This window comes from Vulpes lagopus, chromosome 5, assembly GCF_018345385.1.
Source record: "Vulpes lagopus strain Blue_001 chromosome 5, ASM1834538v1, whole genome shotgun sequence".
Taxonomy (NCBI): domain Eukaryota; kingdom Metazoa; phylum Chordata; class Mammalia; order Carnivora; family Canidae; genus Vulpes; species Vulpes lagopus.
The window spans coordinates 120,476,289-120,499,724 of record NC_054828.1 but is presented as its reverse complement, the minus strand read 5'-3'; the positions used below and the strand labels follow the sequence as shown (position 1 = coordinate 120,499,724).

The 23,436-nt window shown below is 34.1% G+C and overlaps 1 protein-coding gene across 1 annotated transcript in view; it reads left to right on the top strand.

The window, feature by feature from the left end:
- GEN1 (GEN1 Holliday junction 5' flap endonuclease) overlaps nucleotides 1-21,103 on the top strand; it is a 33,645-nt gene extending 12,542 nt beyond the window's left edge. The window contains 12 exon segments of the mRNA XM_041755423.1: nucleotides 2,896-3,072; nucleotides 5,099-5,209; nucleotides 7,531-7,604; nucleotides 10,758-10,846; nucleotides 12,936-13,086; nucleotides 13,397-13,433; nucleotides 13,524-13,604; nucleotides 14,664-14,794; nucleotides 16,492-16,553; nucleotides 18,017-18,157; nucleotides 18,704-19,179; nucleotides 19,181-21,103. Coding sequence (XP_041611357.1) covers nucleotides 2,896-3,072; nucleotides 5,099-5,209; nucleotides 7,531-7,604; nucleotides 10,758-10,846; nucleotides 12,936-13,086; nucleotides 13,397-13,433; nucleotides 13,524-13,604; nucleotides 14,664-14,794; nucleotides 16,492-16,553; nucleotides 18,017-18,157; nucleotides 18,704-19,179; nucleotides 19,181-20,023 — 2,373 coding nt within the window. The 3' untranslated portion in view covers nucleotides 20,024-21,103.
- The last annotated feature ends 2,333 nt before the right edge of the window (nucleotides 21,104-23,436 follow it).

The following is a 23,436-nucleotide window of genomic DNA, read 5'->3' as shown; positions in this document are numbered from 1 at the left end:
TTTTCATTCTTCTCTATTATTTGTGAAATTATAATTTCACTTGGGATTTTAAGATAAATTACCCAAAGTGGGATGGATAGACCAAAGTTTAGAAATGATTTTATAGTTCTCACCAATCACTTTCCACCAGCACAGATATGAGATAATGCAATTTCAGTACACCTGAGGAACATTGGTGGTAAGAGATTTATCTTTGTATTCTTTAGTAAACAAAGATACTTCTTTCTTTATGTAATACATATAAATACACATAGTACATATTTAATATGTATTGGTCTTTTAATGGTGAGGTTAAACATTTTAGTTTTTGGCATCTCAGTTGATAAATGGCCATTGTGTCTTTGCCTGAAAAATCTTTGGAGGTTTTAATTATTTTTTTTTTTGTTCAAGTTCTTTGTGTTAGAGATATAAACTTTTCTATCATATTTGCTTTTAATTCATATCTCCATTTTTCTTTTGCATCATGGTTAAAATTTTCATTCTTTTTAAAAGATATTACATGAAATAACAATCATTTTTCTCTTAAAATTTTATTTTCTATTCCTATGTGATCTTTAAAATGGTTTTCAATTAGTGATTTTTCTACCTTAATGACTATCAGTAGTTGAAGAAAATATCTGTACTGGATTCTAGTTATTTCTTACATAGTCTGTTCCTGGAAATATCCATGACCCACATACATTCAGGGCATTAAATACCCAGTCTAAAGCAAAAAGATGCCCATCTCTTCTTGAGAAAACTGCTGCATTTCTATTTCGTTCTTACAGTGATTGTGATGTTCTTAAGCATTTTGTGTCAGTGGTCACTGTTCCCTAAATGAATAAAAAACTCATTTTCATATCTCTGTACCCTCAATTACCAGACCCTACTTCCTAATAACCCACTGCCATCTTTTAGGTATAAGCATGAAACACAAAATAGTCTTTCTCCAACACCACTCCACATGATAGAGATTTACAGTAGGGAAATTTACAAATTCTGTCCTGGTTTTTGAAGAGTTGGAATGGCAAATAATGCAGGAATTTGAAATACTTCCAGACTCTCTTCTTTATTATGAAAGGATCTTTCTTTTCTTTCTTTCTTTCCTTTCTTTCTTTCTCTCTTTCTTCTTTCTCTGTCTTCTTTCTTTCTTTCTTCCTTCCTTCCTTCCTTCCTTCCTTCCTTCCTTCCTTCCTTCCTTCCTTCCTTCCTTCCTTCTTTCTCTTTTAAAGATTTATTTATTTGAGAGAAAAAGAAAGGGAGCACAAATGGGGGAGGGGCAGAGGGAGAGGGAGAAGCAGACTCCCCACTGAGCAGAGAGCTGGACACAGGGCTCCATCCCAAGACCCTGAAATCATGATCTGAGCTGAAGGCAGAAGTTTAACAGACTGAGCCACCAAGGTGCCCCTGAAAGGATATTTCTTATTTAGAGGAAGGCAGAGGTAACATCTGTAACAATACTATCTCCCTAAAGTCACCCAGCCAGAGTCTTGGAAAATAGCCTTTTTTCCAACATAGTACTTTGTCTAACATCTATAACAAAACTATCTCCCTAAAGTCACCCAGCCAGAGTCTTGGAAAATTGCCTTTTTTCCAACATAGTACTTTGTCTTTTTGAACCGCATCCACCTTGGGCAACATCTGGCAAAGGTTTTTATTATGTAATATAGCATGCAAGCAATCAGTTAAAGCGAAAGATATTTATAATATCAGTTTCTAGAAACTACAGGTAAAAAGCCTCTTTTCCTCACCATACCCAGTATTTCTCATTGTAAAGTGCAAGAACATCAAGAAAGAATGCTCTAGGCTCTAAGGCTAGACTATAAGTTCATCTGGATTCAACTCATAACACAAAGGAAGCTCTTAGAGAAATATTTATAAATCAGCAAATTGATAAGAACAATCTGCATAGATATTAGATTTCTGGGAGCAAATCAACAACTGGTCCCTGTGTGGTTTCCCACAACATTAGAGTTTCATTGTACAGGCATGATAGAGGAAAAGAAGAGACTTGTAACATCTCAAGTAAAATTTGATAGTAGCATCTTCTTTGGAAGAGCTCATATTACCTTGGCCATCATGTGAGAAGAATTTTTATAGTTTTGCAGATGTAAATCTTAAGGTGATTAATTATTAATCATTTAAAAAGATATTTCTTTTAAATCTTGAGATAACATTGAACAAAACTGAAAGTTGAATATTTAGTATTTTGTCTAAAATGTAACTTTTTGTAAAGATTTTATTTGTTTATTAGAGAGAGAGAACGAGCAGGGGAGAGGGACAGAGGGAGACAGTGAAGCAGACTCTCCACTGAGCAGGGAGCCCAATGTGGGGCTCAACCCTAGGACCCAGGATCATGACCAGAACCAAAGGCAGACACTTAACCAACTGAGCCACCCAGGCACCCCTAAAATGTAATTTTAAAATTACTCTTTAATTGAATGTGGATTGCTTTTTAATTGACAATTTTGTTAAGTTTTCATTATAGAAAATTTTAGGTCAATATAAAAGTAACCCATCATCAATCTGAAACAATTACCAACTCTTGGCCAATCTTGCATTATCAGTGTCCTCACTCATTGCCTACTCCCATGTCTTTCTGAAGCAAATCCCAGACATAATATTGCCTTAGTCTCAATATTTCAGAATCTTTGTTAAAAGATGAGGACTCTTAAAAAATAGATGAAAACATAACCACAATACATTTCTTATCATCACATCTAAAGTTTAGCATATATTCTTTAATGCCATAAAGTATTCACTATTCAAATTTCCAGTTGTATCTTAAATATCATAATTTGTAAAATGCCTAAGTAGTTACTATTAATATTTGGAATACTGAAGTCAGTTAAACACTGAAAAAAAAAAAAAAGTAAAAATGTTCTTAGTTTTCTTGCACCTATGTTTTCTTTTCAGTGTCTCGATATGCTGGAATGCTTAGGAATTCCCTGGGTCCAAGCTGCTGGGGAAGCTGAAGCCATGTGTGCTTATCTTAATGCCAGTGGTCATGTAGATGGCTGTCTCACTAATGATGGAGATGCTTTCCTCTATGGTGCCCAGACCGTTTATAGGAATTTCACTATGAATACCAAGGTACTTTTCTTTCTCTTTTTCAGCATTTGTTTCACAAGGTACCTTTTTTAAAGGAATTATTAAATGATTAAATGAAATAATACGTGTAAAACACCATAATGCCCGGCACATAGCGGTTGCTAAATGAAATGCAGTATTGTTACAAATATTGATAATTGATATTCATTTTCTCTGAAATGTGGATTTCTCTCCAAAAGGCTTGATTTGTTTCACATGGTTTAATTCTAAATCAGTTTCAATAATATATTATAAAAATACATATGAAATATCTTGCTTTGACCTATAACTTCCATTTTTAGTAATTTATCCTCAGATACCTCTGAATATGCAAGAGGAGATGTACAAGGATGTTAATCGCAGCATTGTTAGTAATTACAATGCCCATTTCTATTTTTTTAAGATTTTATTTATTTATTAGAGAGAGAGATCACGCATATGAACAGGGGTTGGGGTAGAGCGAGAAGCAGATTCCCCACTGAGCATGGAGCCTGACCCTGGGCTTGATCCCAGGACTCTGAGATCATGTCCTGAGCTGAAGTCAGCTGCTTAACCAACTGCGCCAACCAGGTACCCCTCATATGCCCATTTCTAGGGAGTGGTTAAACATAGCCATGGTTCTTAGTTAGAGAGATATTGCCAGGGGAAATATTGGTTGTAACTATTCAAGATTGGATAAGAGAGATCATAGACATTTGGTAGATTGGAGCCAGGAAAGCCAAACCTCTTGCCAGACAATTCTGTTATCTCTCTGAAAATGCTAATAGTGTCCCCACTGAGAAACATTGCCTTAGGGTCCATTATAATGTAATTGCAAGCAGTCATTAAAAAGATAGTATTGGGGCACCTGGAGGGCTCAGTTAAGCAGCTGACTTGATCTCAGCTCAGGTCTTGATCTTTAAAAACATTTTAAAAAGTCAAAAAATAAAAAGATATGTATTATTGATACTAAAGTATATTGGTGGGCAAAAATGTTACAAAATAGTACTTTCATATAATTCTAAACATAGCTAATAGTAAATACTTGTATATGTGAGTCAAGGGTTTTTTGCAAGAACATGCATAAGAGGGAGACAAACTATAAGAGACACTAAACTCTAGGAAACAAACTACTGGAGCAGAGGTGAAGGGAGGGATGATTGGGTGATGGGCATTAATTTTTTCTTTTAAAGATCTATTTATGGGCAGCCCAGCTGGCTCAGCAGTTTAGTGCCACCTTCAGCCCAGGGCGTGATCCTGGAGACCGGGATCTAGTCCCATGTCAGGCTCCCTGCATGGAGCCTGCTTCTCCTTCTGCCTGTGTCTCTGCCATTCTTTCTCTCTGTGTGTGTGTGTGTGTGTGTGTGTGTGTGTGTGTGTGTCTCCATGAGTACATAAAAAAATCTTTAAAAAAATCTATTTATTTATTCATGAGAGACACAGATTGAGAGAGAGACAGAGACATAGGCAGAGGGAGAAGCAGCCTGATGTGGGACTCGATCCTGGGACTCCAGGATCACGCCCTGAGCTAAAAGGCTCAACCACTGGGTCACCCAGGCATCCTGGTGATGGGTATTAATAAGGAGGGCACTGATGTAATGAGTACTGGGTTTATATGCAACTGATATATCACTAAATTCTACCTCTGAACTAATTAAAAAAAAAGAACATGCACTGCACTACTAATGATAGTATAATAGTTAACTTTAGGTACTGCAATTACAAGGAATGTTTACTTTTTATAAAATTCACTTTACAGTGTCTAATTTTGTAAGATGAAAATCTTTTGTAGACGTCAAAAAATAATAAAGAGAAAAATGTTGCCCATTATAGATTATTTTTTAAGCCAGTTTTTGAAATTATGACTTTATTTCCGGATATTGAAGCATTAGATTCTGTGAAGATCCTGGTGATCAGGATAATTTTTTCCTATTTTACCTTTTAGGAATAATTAAGCATTTAGAGACAACTCTGACAAATTATTTTTTGTAATGTTTAATGTATAAGTGTTTACTTTTTGAAGATTAAACTAAATTGTACTTTCTTCTAGGATCCACATGTTGATTGTTATACAGCGTCATCTATCAAGAGTAAACTAGGTTTGGATAGAGATGCTCTGGTTGGACTAGCAATACTACTTGGCTGTGATTATCTTCCAAAGGTATGCTTAGACTGTTATATTTACTTACTAGTCATAGTGTGTCTTTTTTGATACCTTATGTGCTGCATAAATATAAACATAATATGGCTATCTGATTAAGAACTTAACTTAGTTAAGGGATCTCTGGGTGGCTCAGCGGTTTGGCGCCTGCCTTTGGCCCAGGGTGCGATCCTGGAGTCCCGAGTTCGAGTCCTACGTCGGGCTCCCTGCATGGAGCCTGCTTCTCCCTCCTATGTCTCTGCCTCTCTCTCTCTCTATGTCTATCATAAATAAATAAATCTTAAAAAAAAGAGTTTAATTTAGAGTATAATTTTTGGTATAATAAACAATTTGGTAATTAATCAGCATTTCAAGTGCTGTTAAAAAACTGGCTCAAAAAAAAAAACTGGCTTATTGTGACACTGAATGTTATAAATGAGAATGGAGTAATAACTAGTCCCACTGCTTGAATAGCAGTAAGCCACTACTCTAGACTAAGAGATTCACATTCAAGTTTTACTACCATTTTAAAAAAAAATACAGGAATTACTCTTTTCTTGTGTCATGCCAATATTAATTTCTATCACTGTTTTGTCTATTTTTTCATTTTCAATCTTCTTGTAGCTTTCCAACTGTGCACATGCTCAGTGTTATTACTGTTGCTAGGCAACATGATTATTGGGGTAAGCCATTCATTCTTCCTTGCCTCCTGGCATTGCATTGAGTTTTGTTCATGAAAACATTTTATTTAAGATGCACAGTACAGTACTCTGTAACAAACAGGTATACTAATAGGTGAGTGATAAATTAAGAATTACAAGGATAACCCCATTTTTAAATATATTTAAAAATATGAAATGCCTTGTATTGTAGTTCTTACTATGTAGTCCCATCATTATGTCCCTATTGATCATCTCTGTGTTTTTACTAAATCCCTCATTATACTATGTATGCTATCCCCAAGAGAATCTAACGAAGGATGACATCTATATTCTTTTTGCCAGAGCTTGGGGAAAGGAAAAAATAGCAGGATAGTAAAATTATTAACCATCATTTCTAACATGTCATCAGTGACCAAAGAGAGAAACACTTCTTTTAACTAGTAGGAAAAGGAAGCAGAAGGAGGGAAACTTTTAAGTAACATAAAAGTAATTATTTTATTATAATTCTCATTCTGAAATAGAAGATTCTTATTTCCCATATGTAATTATATCATAATTAAAGTCTAGAAACAGTCAAATGTTGAATGTAAGAAAAACTTTACAAAATTAAACTCACAGAAACCAATTTAGCTACAGTGGTGTTACATTATGTATTAACCTTAGCTATTTTGACATTTTCTATCCTTTGTGATGAAACTGGTATCTATTTATTTTGCTCTACTTAAAGATTTTTACCACCTATGGACTAACATGATTTACCTTCAAAAAACTTAACATGTGGCTAAATGCTAATAAAAGGAGAGTTGATATGCAAAATATCTAGCAACGGGTATGTAAAAACATAGGCTGTAGCCATGAAACAGACTTCTGGTGACCACTAGTATGCCAGGTGCTACGCTTTTAGTTGCTGATCCTAAGTGTAAGGGGGTTGGGAAGAGGATTCAGGCTGAAAAGTGCCTTTGGCCAGCAGGCACGTAGGATGCTTGTTCAGTAACTATTTACTAACCAACTTGGAAATATTTTAATACTGGTATGTCTATCCCAGTGTGTATTAGCTGAATAGCAACCCTGCTTATAAGGATAAACTCATAAGCTTTTATAGGAACTGGAAGACTCAAACCAGAAATTGTGCAAATATACATTTATTGACATTTTTTGTGTTGGCAACTTAACAGTTATTTTAATTTTTCTTAAGCTATTAATTTCAAGAGTTAACTTGGAACTCTCCTTTGTGCTCTTTGGATGTTGAGGTCTTTAAATATTAAATGAACATGCTTTTTCTGATTACAAATATAACCTGGAGTTAGATAAAATTAAAAGGTTATCAAAAAAAAAAAGGTTATCAAAATAATTAACTTGAAAAGTAAAAGTCCTCTAAAATTCTGTTCCTCATTCCCATAAAATAAACACTGTCAGTGGTATATTATATAATCCTGTGACTCTTTGGTTTGCATAGATTAACAATGTGGTAGTTATTTTACTTACGAATCTAGATCACAGGGTGGGATATTTTGCAATTTTTGTTTTATACGTGGCAAATTATCTTACACATCTTTTCCTGTCATTACATAGTTACCTTATTCTATCAACTGCACAATCTCTAATTGAATGAACATGTCATACTTCATTTCTTTATTCCCCAATGATTAACATTTGAATTTCTTTTCCACTTTATAAAAGGGAGTCCCTGGAGTTGGCAAAGAGCAAGCATTGAAACTTATACAGATTTTGAAGGGGCAAAGTTTACTTCAAAGGTAACTAAAAATTACTCTTTTCTTTTCTTGTGACATTAGACATTTTTATTCTTGTTGAACTGAATAGTGACTATTACAGAAAGTATTCAGTTATGCTTTCCAAAAAAAGGCTTTTGTATTTGTATTTTTATTTTTGGGGGGGGGCAGGGAATGGCAGAGGGGATGGAGAAAGAATCCTAAGCAGGCTCCATGTCCAGCACAGAGCCCCATATAGAGCTTGATCTTACAACCCCAAGATTATGACCTGAGCCCAAATCAAGAGTCAGATGCTTAACCAGTTGAGCCACTCAGGTGCCCTGGGTTTCATATTTTTAAACTGATCTATATTTTCATTTAGAATTATGTTGGTTTTATTTTTTTTAGGTTTTATTTATTTACTTATTTATTTGAGAGAGAACACGTGTGCATGCATGAGTGGGGGGAGGCACAGATAGTGAGAGAGAGAGAGAGAGAGAGAATATCAAGCAGACTCCACTCTGACATGGGGCTCCATCTCACCATCCTGAGATCATGACCCAAGCCAAAACCAAGAGCCGTCACTCAGCAACTGAGCCACCCAAGCACACCTAAAATCTCTGAGTTTTGGATGGCTGACTGGCTGCCAGTGGAGCATGCCTTGATCTTGGAGTTGCAGGCTTGAGCCCCATATTTAAATTACTTAAAGTCTTTTTTTTTTTTAATTTTTTGAAGATTTTTAATTTATCACTTTTTAGAGAAAGAGAATGTGGGGATGGGAGGGAGGGAGGGAGAGGGGCAGGGGGAGAGAATCTCAAGCAGATTCCCCACTGAGTGTGGAGCTGGACCTGGGGCTCAGTCTCAGGACCCTAAGATCATGACCTGAGCTAAAACCAAGAGTTAGAGGTTTAACTGGCTGAGCTACCCAGGTGCCCCCCCCCAAAAATTAAATCTTTAAAAAATAATAATAATAAAATCACTGATTTATATTCATTCTGGAATTTTCCAAAGAAAAAAATGAGACTACATGTCCTAAGCCATACTGCATTGTTTTAATACAAATACAAGTAGTAATATGCCAAATGTGTTTATTTATAACCATGGGCTTTTACCGCAGGCTATTTTAGACTATTTAAAGATAAACATAACCATAAAATAATTTTACATTTAAAATTATTTTTGAGGAGATCCCTGGGTGGCTCAGCGGTTTGGTGCCTGCCTTTGGCCCAGGGTGCGATCCTGGAGTCCCGGGATCAAGTCCCATGTCGGGCTCCCAGCATGGGGCCTGCCTTCTCCCTCCTCCTGTGTCTCTGCCTCTCTCTCTCTCTCTCTCTCTCTCTCTCTCATAAATAAATAAATCTTTTTAAAAAATAAAAATAAAACAAAAAAATAAAATTATTTTTGACATAAAATATTTTGATATCATATTTCTTCTCTATAAGTGAAATGTCTAATATATTGCAAATACTTAATAATAAGTAACACTTGATCACAGTTTTTACTTGGGTGCCCTTTGTTCTATAGCCACCTATTTGGTAATATATTAATTCTAATTAGTATAGACTGCGCAGCTAAGGTACAGAATATATGGAAGTTTACCAACTGTGCTGTCTAGTTTCGAAAGCGTGTGAATTATATTTACTTAATGAAAGCAATGGTTTATGTTAACATTAATTACTAATTAATGTTAATGATGATAAAGTGTGGAATGAATAAAAGGGATTTGGGGCACTGGGACACTTCAGCCGTCTTGGCCACCAGTAGGTTTGAGATGGTGAGTGCACAAAAGGGAATATTAAATTGTAGAAATCAAGAAGGAATGACCATGAAAAAATTAGAAATCGCAGTGCTTCTTCAGCTATAAAGCTATTGATAGATCTAAGACTTGACCGAATCCCTTACTGGTATCAATGAGTACTGTGCTAAAGCAGGAAAGAAAGGTATACTTTGGCATGGAATCATTTGGGAATTGTGAAGAATAATTTAAAGAATGATATAAAGAATAAAAAGAAGGTATGGCATTTGGCTAACTACAAATCATCCTTATTGACGTAATTTCAGCAAATATGTGCTTTTGGCAACATTTTATGAAATCTTTGAACACTTGAAAAGAAAAAAATTACCTTATTATCATTAATGTATCATTCTAACATTAATTTAGACTGACTTTCCCCCCTTGTTTTTTTCCACATTCTATTCATTTACTACAAAGACCAGGTGTAAGTTTGCTAAAAATTAGCATTAATAGATTTATCCAGCATCTATGTTAATTTTTAGCAAGCTTATACCTGGTCTTTGTAGTGAATGAGTCGGAAATTCCAAAAGCCAAATAATGACTCTTAGTACCAGCTACTGCGCAATGAATTGAAGAGATAATTTAGCTTTTTATTAGACCTTTAACTTCTGTAAGTAGAGGAACATAATTCAGAGCACTTGTGTTTTATGAGGAATACTTAACTATCCCCTTGGTGGCTTTATATTGCCTAGAACTTTAGCCAAAAATAAAATTAACTTTTATTTAGTAGAAATCTTAGCAGATACACATTTTCCTTAAAATCACCCATTGAGCAGATAATGTTCTGTTGTTTTCATAAGAGATTATGAAATTGATAATTTCACATAGTCTAGATTTTTTAAACAGTGTTTACCCAGAAACTTAATGTTCTATTTAGTTTTATACTTTACCCTTCACCCCTCTTTCTGATACAGAAAAATGTTCACAATTCTATTTGTTTTATACGCACACACAGAAAAGAGATCAAATAGACATATACAAATCATTCTCCCTACGTATTGCTGCCTAACTTAAGATTCTCTAAAAAAAAAAAAAACTCCAAAAACTGAATGAATATATGAATATACACATATGAATATACGAATACATACTCCTTTTCTCTCCTTCTCCTGCTACCTCCTTCTCCTGCCCCCCCCTTCCTACTTCTGTTTTTTTCTGTAACTGTCTTACTCTCTCTTCCCCCTGTTGTAATTCAGTTGTCTTTGGGGCCACATTTTTAAATTGAAAAACATAGATTGAGAGTGTTCCAGGCTGGGCCAGCGACTTTATCTGCCACCAAAGGGAACACAAGTAGGCAGGTAAGGAAGGGAACTTTTAGAATAGCCTGACATTTGAGAGCATGACATTTTAGTGACTTTCTTTTTGTTTTGTGTTGTTTTCCTTTTAACATTTCTTTTTTACAGATTTACACAGTGGAGTGAAGAATCTTGCTCTGATCCACAACCACTAGCTATTAAAAAACTGGCCCATTGTTCTGTGTGTTCCCATCCAGGTGAGCAGATATGGGGAATGATATCTGCAGAACATTAGTGTCTGATACCCACATCGTCATCCTATTCTTATACTTGTTACATACCTATCTTCCTCAGTAGATTGAAAATCCTCGTGTCAGGGGTTGTGTTACATATGCATAGTTGGCATTCAGTAATTGTTAATTGAATGAAATAATGTGATATACATGATAAATATAGGATAAGTGCAGTTTCAAATTATAATACCAAATTACATAGATTTTAAAATTATGGTTTCAATATAGAAATCCATTTAAACAAAAAAAAATATATCATACTGCTAAACCTTAAGGAAAAATTGAACTGAAACCATTTGTTTTTATTGCATAAGGATAGTGACTTAAAACTAATTTCTAATATGTGTTCATTATTACTGAAAATAACTTGGCTTCTCTTCATTAGCCTTGGTAAAAGAAAAATGTCATTAATAAATATACTGGATCAGAAACACCATTCACTCCCAGGAGAGAGTAGGAGATCTTATTAGTTCATCTTTTAGAAGAAGTTCTTGGGGCTCCTGGGTGGCTTAGTTATTTAAGCATCTGCCTTTAGCTCAGGTCATGATCCTGGGTCCTAGGGTTTGAGTCTGGCACCCTGCTCAGCGAGGAGTCTGCCTCTCCCTCTCCCTCTACCCTCCCTCTCCAGGTAATGTTCTCTCTCTCTCTCTCTCTCTCTCTCCCCAAAGAAATAAATACATAAACTCTTTAATAATAATAAAAGTAGGGATGCCTGGATGGTTCAGCGGTTAAGCATCTGTGTTCTGCTCAGGGCGTGATCGAGACCCAGGATCGAGTCCCACTTCGGGCTCCCTGCATGGAGCCTGCCTCTCCCTCTGCCTGTGTCTGCCTCTGTGTGTGTGTGTGTGTGTGTGTGTGTGTGTGTGTCATGAATAAATAAAATATTTTTAAAATAAATAAATACAAGTAAAAAAAGAAAAATTATTTGTCTTTGTGTTCGTAAACATTATTAAATTATAGATGAAATCATGGACAAATGTTTTTGTAAGATGCTTTATAAAATTCAATTCTGTCGTTTTTTGACTTTATAAATGACAGTTTTAGTTCCTATCAATTATGTGTGCACTTCTGTGTTCTAAAAACAATGTTAAAAGTGGTTGTGCTTTCCTTCAAAAGGGAACTAGGGCCCCACACCTGTGCCATAGTCATAATTCGTTCATGTTCCAAGCACAGTTTAAAAATAGCTGTGCAGGTAACTGAGGGCTAGACACTAGCAGAGGTAATTAACTGTTATATTTTTTTTAATATTCTCATTCAGGAAACCACTTCATGAATTATTCTGTTGTTAGGTAAATAATCTTTTTTTTAATGCTAGTAATTATATCCTACTTTTCTTGTGTATAGCTACCAAATCACAAAGTTTTCTATAGTTGGTTATTAAATGATAATTTCTAATTACAAATGAACAGTGTCACAAATACCCACCATTTGCTTCAACGTGGATGGAACTGGAGGGTATTATGCTGAGTGAAATAAGTCAATCGGAGAAGGACAAACAGTGGATGTTCTCATTCATTTGGGGAATATGAATAATAGTGAAAGGGAATATAAGGGAAGGGAGAAGAAATGTTGGGAAATATCAGGAAGGGAGACAGAACATAAAGACTCCTAACTCTGGGAAACGAACTAGGGGTGGTGGAAGGGGAGGAGGGCGGGTGTTGGAGGGGAATGGGTGACGGGCACTGAGGTGGACACTTGACAGGATGAGCACTGGGTGTTTTTCTGTATGTTGGTAAATTGAACACCAATAAAAGTTAATTAAAAAAAAAAAACAAATGAACAGTGTCAGATGGAAGAATAATCTATAGAAACAACAACAAAAAGCAGTGTCATATAAGAGGAGCTTATAGGTAGCTTAGGATCTACATTGTCTTAAGAATTATTATAGTGTGCATCACTTATTCAGTCTAAATGTAATGGAACCTTCTATATGCTAAGGACTCTGCAAGGCAGTATTCATTGTTAAAAATTTGGATAAGGATAAAAAAGCAAAACATATATGTAGAAGGTAAGTTTAAAAGTGGTGAAAATCCTACTTTGTGTTTGCATAAAGGTTCACCTAAGGATCATGTACGTAATGGATGCAAACTATGTAAAACTAATCGATACTGTGAACCACATGATTACGAATACTGTTGTCCTTGTGACTGGCACCGTACCGAGCATGAGAGACAATTGATTGCGGTAGAGAATAGCATTAAGAAGTAAGTTCTTTTTTTTAACTCCTTTTTTTCCTGTCGTGATATATATATACACCTCTACTTGAATTATTTCTACATAACCTTCCCCCGTGTCTAGGTTAGTAACATTTCACAAAATCCTTTTTTTGATTTGGTACAAATATTAGGCTATCTCGGAAGATAGTGATGTAATAGTTATTCAAAGAGAAGCTTGATGACGGATATTATCCAAGGACATTTTTCATTAAATGAGCAGAGATTGGATGAAATGAATTTAGAGTCTGTCGAAAAATTGCCTGATTGTATTAACAACATGTATGTAATTTATTTTCAGAAAAGCATGCAGTTGCGAGGGATTCCCATTCTATGAGGTAATAACTAACATTCAAATGAGTGTTTTATTTCAGAAGTTCTGTTAAAAAGTTTGAAATCTGAATTCCTATTTTATTTTCTCTTGCTAGGTTACTCAAGAATTCCTTTTGAACAAGGATAAATTGGTGAAAGTAATCAGGTACCAAAGACCTGATTTATTATTGTTTCAGGTACTGGAAAATAAAAACTTTCTTTATGCTATGTAGTTGGAAAATAAGAAGGGATAATCACTGTGGTCTGAGAGGAGATTTGAAAGAGGTTTGACTGCACATGTAGTTCTAAGCATTTATTTCTAATCTTCATTCCTTTGCCACTAGAAACCTTTGCAGACCACAAGGCAAACCATAATTATGCTATTATTTAGAAGACACCTTATATACCATGTACAGATACATTGTGTTCAGGAAGATACTGAGGTTGGGGCCTAATACCCAGAGAATGTGACGCTCCAGTATGTTTTTATAAAAGGTAATACAGTTTGCAAAGGTAATGGGATTTTTTTTTTTTTTTTTTTTTTAGTGAACACATGAGGTTACATTAGTTTCAGGTGTTCAACATAGTGATTTGACAAGTTTATACATTATGCCATGTTCTCCAAAGGGCATTGGGATTTTTAATCAGTGACCTAACTTTAAATTTGGACAGTCTGTCACTTACTGTGTGACCTTGTATATGTATTGTCCTCAAAAGAGAAATAATATTACTTTTTTTCATGAAGTCATTATGAAGATTAAATGAGATATTTAACCTAAATATATAAATTAGGGGTTATAATAACCCCTAGTATAGTGGCTAGGGAAACAGAGTGGTTCAATAAACTATACGTATTTGTTGCTTATCCCTACCAACAACAGTAATACTAATGGCAACAAACATTGACTGAACATTAAAATTTAATATCATAAATAACATATTACATGTAACCTCACTTAATCTTTATAATCTCTGAGTTGGGTTATATTTTATGATGGAAATCCTGAGGCTAAAAGAGATTAAGTAATTTGCTCAACATCTCAGAAATATGATACTGGGGTTCAAACTGACAACCCTCACACTTAATTCTCATGCAATTTTGCCTCCTTAGGAGGCTCATTGTTCTTTCTGGGAATATTCTCATTGATACTATTTTAACTAATGTTAATTCTGTAAGAAAAAAATTGTATCACCTAACAGGGCTGTTTGTCTGCAAGAGATAAAAAAATCTTGTTTTATTTGTTTTATATTTACAGAGATTTACTCTTGAAAAAATGGAATGGCCCGATCACTATGCATGTGAGAAATTGTTAGTACTTTTGACCCACTATGACATGATAGAAAGAAAGCTCGGTAGAAGGAATTCAAATCAACTACAGCCAATTCGGTAATATAAAGAGTTGTATGAAGAGGTGTTTCCACTTGAGTATCTTATGATCTAAAATAATCTTCTTAGTAGTAGGATATATAGCTCTTTGTTACATAAAAATGGAGTAAAGGTCTAGTAGGAAATACTAAAAGTTTATTCAGGATTTACAATCAAGATAACATAGTTCATGCCTTCACACACTTTTTGCTTCAAACAAGTAGTAATAACAGATTATTAAAAGAAATAAATATAAAATGATAGAGCCAAGCTTAACCATTGAACTATTTCAATGAACCAGAAAGGAAACAAAAATGAAAAGTGAATAGAGGGATAGAAACTGAGAATTGGTAAAACTCAGCAAATGGTATATGAATATTCATTGTGCTATTTTTGCAACTTTTCTAAAGGTTTAAAAATTTCCAACTAAAAGTTTGGTGGGAGGAAGTATCGAAGAAAAATGATAAACTACAAAAGAATGACAATCTGATAGCATACATCTTTCATGACAGCAATAGAAGCCAGAAATTGATAGAATAACACTTCAAAGCTTGAGTAAAAATAATCAGTAAAGCCTTATTCACTGGTTGGTGAATAAGTCACAGATCCCCACTAAAAGTACTACTAAAAGATGTACCTTAGCAATAAGAAACATGAACCCAGAGAGATGATGTGGATAACAAAAAAGTGGTCAATCAATATAGAGAAATCAATAAAATGTATTTAGCTATTTTAATAAACTAACTGGAAAAAATATGTATATAAATAACTGTATAATGCTTGATGATTTATATACAATGATGATAATGAACTAAAACTTCCAAAGCATAAATATAAAACAATTACAGGTAACCACTAAAACACCAGAAATACAATCTATCTTTGAAACCAGTACATAAAATAGGAAAGTAAAACTGTCAACCCAAAAAAATCACAGGAAGGAGGAAGAGGGAAGTAGCAAAGAAAAATTTGGGTAACAGAAGACATAAAATAAGGTGTATGAATGAATCCAGCAAAATCAGTAATCACAATAAATATAAGTGGGCTTAAACTCCTCTATTAAAAGGCAATATATTGGATGAATAAACAAAATTCAGCAATTGTCTGCTATTTATAGGGCATGTACAGAATAAAACTACACAAAATTTGAAAATAAAGAGATTTAAAAGATTACATCACATAAATATTTAGCAGAGTGATGTTGCAAAGTTAACAGAAGCGAAATAGACTTTAAAAGAAAAATCATTATTATGGAAAAGAGGAACACTGGATAATAATGAAATCTACTGATAGGATATAACAATCATCAACTCTGTACCCCTAACAATGAAATTATCTTTTGAATAAACTAGTCAAAGGAATAACTATGCCATAATTCTTTGCGGTATTTTTTTTTAATTGTATTTATTTTTTTGAGCTAGCAAAACAAGGTAGAGGGGCAGAGGAAGAGAGAGAAGCAGGGGCAGGAAACCTAAGAGAGGGCTCCATCCCAGGACCCTGAGATCATGACCTGAGCTGAAGGCAGACACTTAACCAACTGAGCCATCCAGGTGCCTTCTTTACAGTATTTTTAGAATATTATAAAAATAGAATAAAATCAATGGAAATTGAATTATTGAGTAATTGAATTATTGAAAAATTGAATGATTCATCCTACAAATTGAAAATTTCAAAATAACTTCTACACTTGGATCTCATTAGAAGAATTTGTGTTTCAGAATTGTTAAATCTCGGATCAGAAATGGAATTCATTGCTTTGAAATAGAATGGGAGAAGCCTGGTATGTATTCACTTTAAACAAAATTTGTAACATTTAACCATAGATGTTTAGATATCATATACATATGTAAAATATACATATATATATGTATACACACAGAAACACATATATAAATACATATATAAATGAAAAAGAGACATAGCACATGCACTGAGGATTGATTTCATAGTTTTCCTGTACTACTTAAATTAAGTTTTCAACAAAAAAAAATAAAAAAAAAAATAAAAAATAAAAAATAAAAAATAAATTAAGTTTTAACTAACAGTAAGTATTAAATTTAGTTACTTTAAGTAATTTTATCTTAATATCTTAAGTTTACATTTCTATTATAATTAATGTTTTAGAATATAGTATGGAAGTAGTTTTAATCAATATTTCTGAAAAAAATGCTGCTGCAAACAGTCTAGTCATTGGATTTCATTGTGTGGTTGTATCTAAAGAAATCAAGGTTGCTGCATGGCACCTGAGGTACTCTTCCTCTCCTTTCTTTGTTTAGTTTTCATGAGCATTTATAGTTGTCAAATTACTCTTATTTTGCTACAGACAAAAATGTAGTGAATTCTGAATTAGTTCTCAGTCTGAAGGCAAGGAAACCACAGATCATTTAAAAAGGAAAGTAATCCCAAATTTATTTCTATTTTACTTTGAAATTAGATTGTGTGATTATATGTGAATGAGTAAGGCAGTTAATTTGTCAATGAACGTTTAAGTTGTAGGTAATTTTGAAGAATGAAATTACAAAGAATTTGATAAACCATTCTAAGCAATACTAGGAAAATGGAAAGCTGAAGAATTTTGAGGACTATTTGGGAACAGTTCCACCAACCGTAGTATATTTTAAGAGAAGAAAATCCTATTAACCCAGTTTAGCAGTACCCTCTGTCCAGAACTGAGCATTGCCCTTTGTGGGTGCTGTTTCTTAAGGGAGAAAATTTACCCCTAACCAGTTTAACTAAGAAACAATGTAAGTTCACCTGTTTCCATAGTTCGTACTTTAAATTCATCAACTAATATTTTCAGTATAGTGTGGCTTCTCATGCAATTTTTTCCTCCTGTATAAACAAAAGGATCTAGTCTATTTATATCATATTGTAAATTTACTTGCAAGCATTCTCCTTTTCATTTAGTAGCTGCTGTGAGCCCAGTGAGCCTGGCTGTATCTTTCTTCAATTCTGTTCTTTTCAGGAGCCACCACTAAAGAAAGTTAATGTTGGAGTTTTAGAAAACTGTCTATTCCTATTCCTTATCTGGAATTTTAACACTTACTCTACTAAATTAAAAGGAACTAATCTTATCTAAGCAAAGTTTTCCATCCTGTAGACCTTTAGAGCGAGAGAATTTAAAGTTCTCATTTTGAAAGGAATCTTTTTCCAGGTCTTGCAAGGCAGAAGAAACTCATTTCTGCACTAGTATCAACAGATGATTAAAACAGATATTTAATTTTTAAATTTTTAATCTTTTAGAACATTATGCTATAGAAGATCAACATGGAGAATTGGTTCTACAAACAATAGAAGAAAAATCATTGTTTGAAGCGGCTTATCCTGAGATTGTTGCTGTTTATCAAAAACAAAACTTAGAACTGAAAGGGAAGAAACAAAAATGTAAGTATTGCATTTCATAGCTATCGATGCCACACACGAATGTTATAGAAGAGTTACCTATTCTTCTATAGATAGATTTGAATCTATCTTGTCTAAATTTTGCTGGAAGTTCTATAAAATCAAGAGTTAGAATTTTACTCTTACTTCTTTGTCTTGATACACTTCTTTTAAAGCCATAGGTAAACCATTCTGCTCTTGTCTGCTAACTTAAGTGTTAATAGTAATTGTACTATTACTTGTTGAGCAACTAGTATGTATAGCAGCTTTTGGATTATAAACAGGTTTTCCTTATTTTCTAAAACTTGATGAGGAAAACAAATTCAATTATAACATTGTCTCCAAAAGAAAATATTTTATAATATTAACAATTATGTTGCTGTGATTATTTATAACACAGTTATAAATAGTTTCCAGGAATGCACTGAGACAAAAAAAAACAAAAATAAAAATTGCTCATATAGAAGATTTCTGATATAAACTCGTTATTTGTTTACACAAGGAAAATAAAAGAGATTTTAATAGTATTGTATTTATTTTTATTTTTAGGCATGAAAATTAAGTCTAAAGAAAACAGACAGCCAGAATCAGATAATATGATGAGTTTCCAGTCACAGATGAATTTAAACCCCACATGTGAAGTCTTTTCTAAGCAGAATTCCAAGTTAAGTTTGGAAATTACCCCTGATGGTGCATTACCCCAGAAATCTATTTCTGCCTCATTGAATAGCTTGATGTTACCTGAAGATACTCCCTGTTTGAATACACAAGAGCACTTAATGTCTTCTCCAAGACCTTTGGCTATGCAGCAGGATCTAGCTGTTAGTATGTCTCTAATTCCAGAATCTAGTCAACCTGGTACCTCATCCCATAACATGTCAGCAATTGCTGATCTACACTTAAGCACCATTGACTGGGAAGGTACTTCTTTTAGTAATTCTCCAGCTATTCCAAGTAACACTTCTTCTCTCAGTTTAAAGTCAGATCTTGAAGTAGCCATCCCTGAAAATTTTAAAAATATCCCAGGCACAATTAACATGTGAATCAGAATGGTACACCACAAACATTAATAAAGTGTTGGGTCAGGATCTTCAGAAGACTACTGCTGAAGAGCATCTACTTTCTGGCATTACTTATTTACATCTTCAGGATTTGCCTTTAAAGGAACGAATACGTATAAAATCATCATATCCGCAGGATAATGCGCAACCAAATGTTGACCTGAAAACTTTGTCCCTACTTACCATAAATGAATCTTGTATTGCTAAGAGTGATTCTGATTGTCCATCACATCTTTCAAAGAATCTTCTAGGAACTCATTTCCAAAATGAATCTAGAAAATCTAAAGTTCTAAAAGGAGACCAGCTATTTCAAGAAAACTATAAAATGACTACTTCTGTATCTTCTACTGCCAGTAACCCAATAGTAAAGACCTCCGATGTTAGAGTTGGACCACCAAATACTGCTTTACATCATAGTAAAAAAGTTGATTTGCACACCACTCAGAAAAGTGTAATGAAGAGCGTTTGCCTTGACAGACATTCTTCTGATGAAGAAAGTGTCCTAGTGTTTGAGAAAGCTAAAAACACAACTCAGAAAATGAAACATAGTTCTCAGAAGCATAACTCAGCCCAATTCAAGAAAGATGATGCCAACAAGTTGAATAACCCTAAAATATATATTAAAGAAACTGAACAGTGCATCCAGGCTTATAAAGCAGCTGGAAATGAAGAATGCTGTTTCCCAGATGCAGCTAAAGGTTCTCTGAGTTCTCTACAGTGTCATAAGGATAAAGGTGACTCTGCTGCTTCTGTGGATAGTCCTCTTCCTTTATATCAGCGATTAAAACTAAGGTTCCAAAACTCTTGAAGTGAAATTAAAAACATTTTAATATAACTTACTATTTTAGTGCCATCAGCACTAGCAGAAGCAGAGGCAAAGTCTCTACATTTGGCATAAAGATGGAATGTGGTTCTGTATATCATGAGACACTTTTTCCATTTTAATTAAAATTGAAATAAAAAATGTTGCCTAAAACTTTGGTTTTAAAAGATGATCCTTGTAGTAAAAACTGAAGATAATGTATACTTTTAGAACATACTTTTGTCATTTTTATATCTTTATTGATTTTTCCTTAAAGTTTTAAGATGTTAGCACGGTCCTAGAGTAAATGCTTCATTCATTTGCTTTTATTCATTTTTTCCACAAACCTCTAAAGTTTTCGTTTATATTTCAGCCTGTTCTGATGAAGATAACTCTTTGTAATTGCCTATACTCTCTCAATGTCTTCTAATGTGCCTTTCCTCAGAGTTTTATTTCTCTCAATATGAAGATACAGTTAGTGTGTTCTTCCATTGTTGGTAACCTTATTCTCTTTGTGAGGGGCAAAAAATGGAAAAGGAGGAAGATGCCCAATATAGTTAGTGAAAATGATGGTTGTAATGGCTGAAAAAACTGAGGAAAGTTAACTTCTTAACTAACCCCAGGAGTTCACAGTTATGCCAAATGGAAAAATCTGCAAATAGAATGTATAATGAGAAAAGACTTAGAAATTTGCTCAGGATCACACAACTGATTAATAATCGTGTGGGAGCCAGATTTCTCACCTCCTAATCTATTGGCTTTTATATATATATATATCACTTTTTTCCTTTTTTTAAAAGTGATTTTGTACAATATTCACTTCAGTAACTCTAAATATTAAATTGTGCATTAATTTATTTAACAAATCAGGAAGTCTAGAGGTAACGGAATTGGAAAGTATAAAGTAAAACTGTTGCTATTTGCAGATGACAAGGTCTTTATATACAAAATTCTAACAAGCTCACTGAAAACTACAAGAACTAACAAATGAGTTCAGCAAGGTTGCAGGATACAAGATCAATATACAAACATCAATTATATTTCTATACATCAGTAGTGAATAATATTAAATGAAATTAAGAAAATTCTGTTCAGGGACGCCTGGGTGGCTCAGTGGTTGAGCGTCTGCCTTCGGCTCAGGGCGTGATCCTGGAGTTACAGGATTGAGTCCTACATCGGGCTCCCTGAGAGGAAACTGCTTCTCCCTCTGCCTATGTCTCTGCCTGCTCTCTGTCTCTCATGAATAAATAAAATCTTTAAAAAAAAAAAATTCTGTTCCCAGTAGCATCAAAAAGGATAAAATACTTTGGAATGAATTTAACAAAAGAAATGCAGAATATACACTCTGAAAACCACGAAATATTGTTGAAAGAAAGAAAACCTAGATGAAAGGGAACATAGTTCCCAGAAGCATAACTCAGCCCAGATTAAAGGGAAAGACATCCCATGTTCATGCATCAGACAACTTGCTATTAAGATATTTTCCAAACTAGTTTATAGAATAAAGGCCATCTCTACTAATTTCTCTACTAATTTCAGCAGATTTCTTTGCACAAATAGGCTGATTCTAAAACTCCATGTGGAAATTTAAGGGGCACAGAAAGACAAAAACATCTTAAAAGAAATGGGAAGACTTGACTCTCCTGATTCTGATTTCAAAACTTACCTCAAGGTTTCAGTAATAAGTGTGTTGTAGTGACATCAAGGTAGATAGATACACAGATCAATGAAATAGAATTGAGGATCCAGATACATGCCCTAACGTTTATGTTCAATTGATTTTCAACCAGAGTACCAATATAACTCAATGGGGAAACAGTATTCTTTCAGCAAATTCTACTGGCACTACTGGATATCCATAAGCAAAAGGATGGATTTTAAGCACTGACTCCTACTATATGCAAAGTTAACTCAAAATGGATCAGACCTGGTTACAAACTATACAACTTACAGAAGAAAACACAAACATCTTTTTGACTTTGGGTTAAGGGAGAATTTCTTAGATGTGACACTGAAAGCCTAGATGACAAAAGCAAATACATTGTACTTCATCAAAACCAACAACTTTTGTGTTTCAGAGGATACCATCAAAATGAAGAGACAACCCATAAAAGAGTAGAAAATATTTTTAAATCATCAATGTGATAAAGGACTTATGACTAGAGACACATGTCTAAAAAGCTCTTACAACCCAATAATAAAAAGTGAATAAAACATCTGAGTAAGCATTTCTCCAAAGAAGATGTACAAATGGCCAATAAACATAAAAAGACTCAAATTCGTTATTTATCAGAAAAATACAAATTAAAACCACAATGAGATACCACTTTACACCAGGCAGAATCATAAAAACAAGTGTTGGTGAGGATGTGGAGAAAGTGGAACCCTCATAACCTACTGGTAGAAATGTAAAATAGGAAAAAGTGATTTTGGAAAAAGGTGATTCTTCAAATGGTTAAACATTGTTACCATATGATCCAGCAGATCCAATCCCAAAAATATACCCAAGAGAAATGAAGGCATATGTCTACACAAAAACGTTTATGCAAATATTCATAGCATAATTCATAATAGCCCAAAATTGGAAACAAGCCAAATGTCCATCAACAGATGAATAACCAAAATGGGGCATATCAATACAATGGAATATTGGCATTAAAAAGAAAAGGAAGTACTGATACCTGTTACAATATGATGAACCTTGAAAGCATGCTAAGTGAGAGGCTGCTTGGAAAGGCGGCATATATGATTCAATTTATGTAAAAACTTCAAAATAAATAAATCTGTATAGAAGCAGAAAGTAGACTCATGGTTACCAAGGACTGTGAGAGTTGGGATGGAGGATAGGAGGTTTAGAAGGAAGAAGGGAAAATGATTGTTAATGGGACGGTTTTGGGGGGGAAAGTGAGTGGATAAAGAAAATGTTCTAAAGTTGATTTTGATTATGGTTGCAAAATGCCGATTTACTAAAACCATTGAATTGTGCAATTTAAATCGACAAATTCTGTGGTATGTGAATTATATCACAATAAAGCTGTTCTAAAAACAAATTTTTTCAAGAATTTTACCTGTCTAAATTCTTTAATATCTAAAATGTTTATGCTGTAACCTCTCCCACATATGCACTGCCATCATTATTTTATTTTAAAATTTTTTAAAGATTTTATTTATTTACCCATGAGAGACAGAGAGAGGCAGAGACATAGGCAGAGGGAGAAGCAGGCTCCACGCAGGGATCCTGATGTGGGACTTGATCCCGGATCCCAGAATCACTCCCTGAGCTGAAGGCAGACACTCAACTGCTGAGCCACTCAGGAGTCCCCAATATCAGAGTCTTGATTACTGTAGCTTTAGAGTAAGTCTTGAAATCAGGTAGTTTATCTTTATTCATTGTTTATATTTTCCTGTCAGTCACCAAT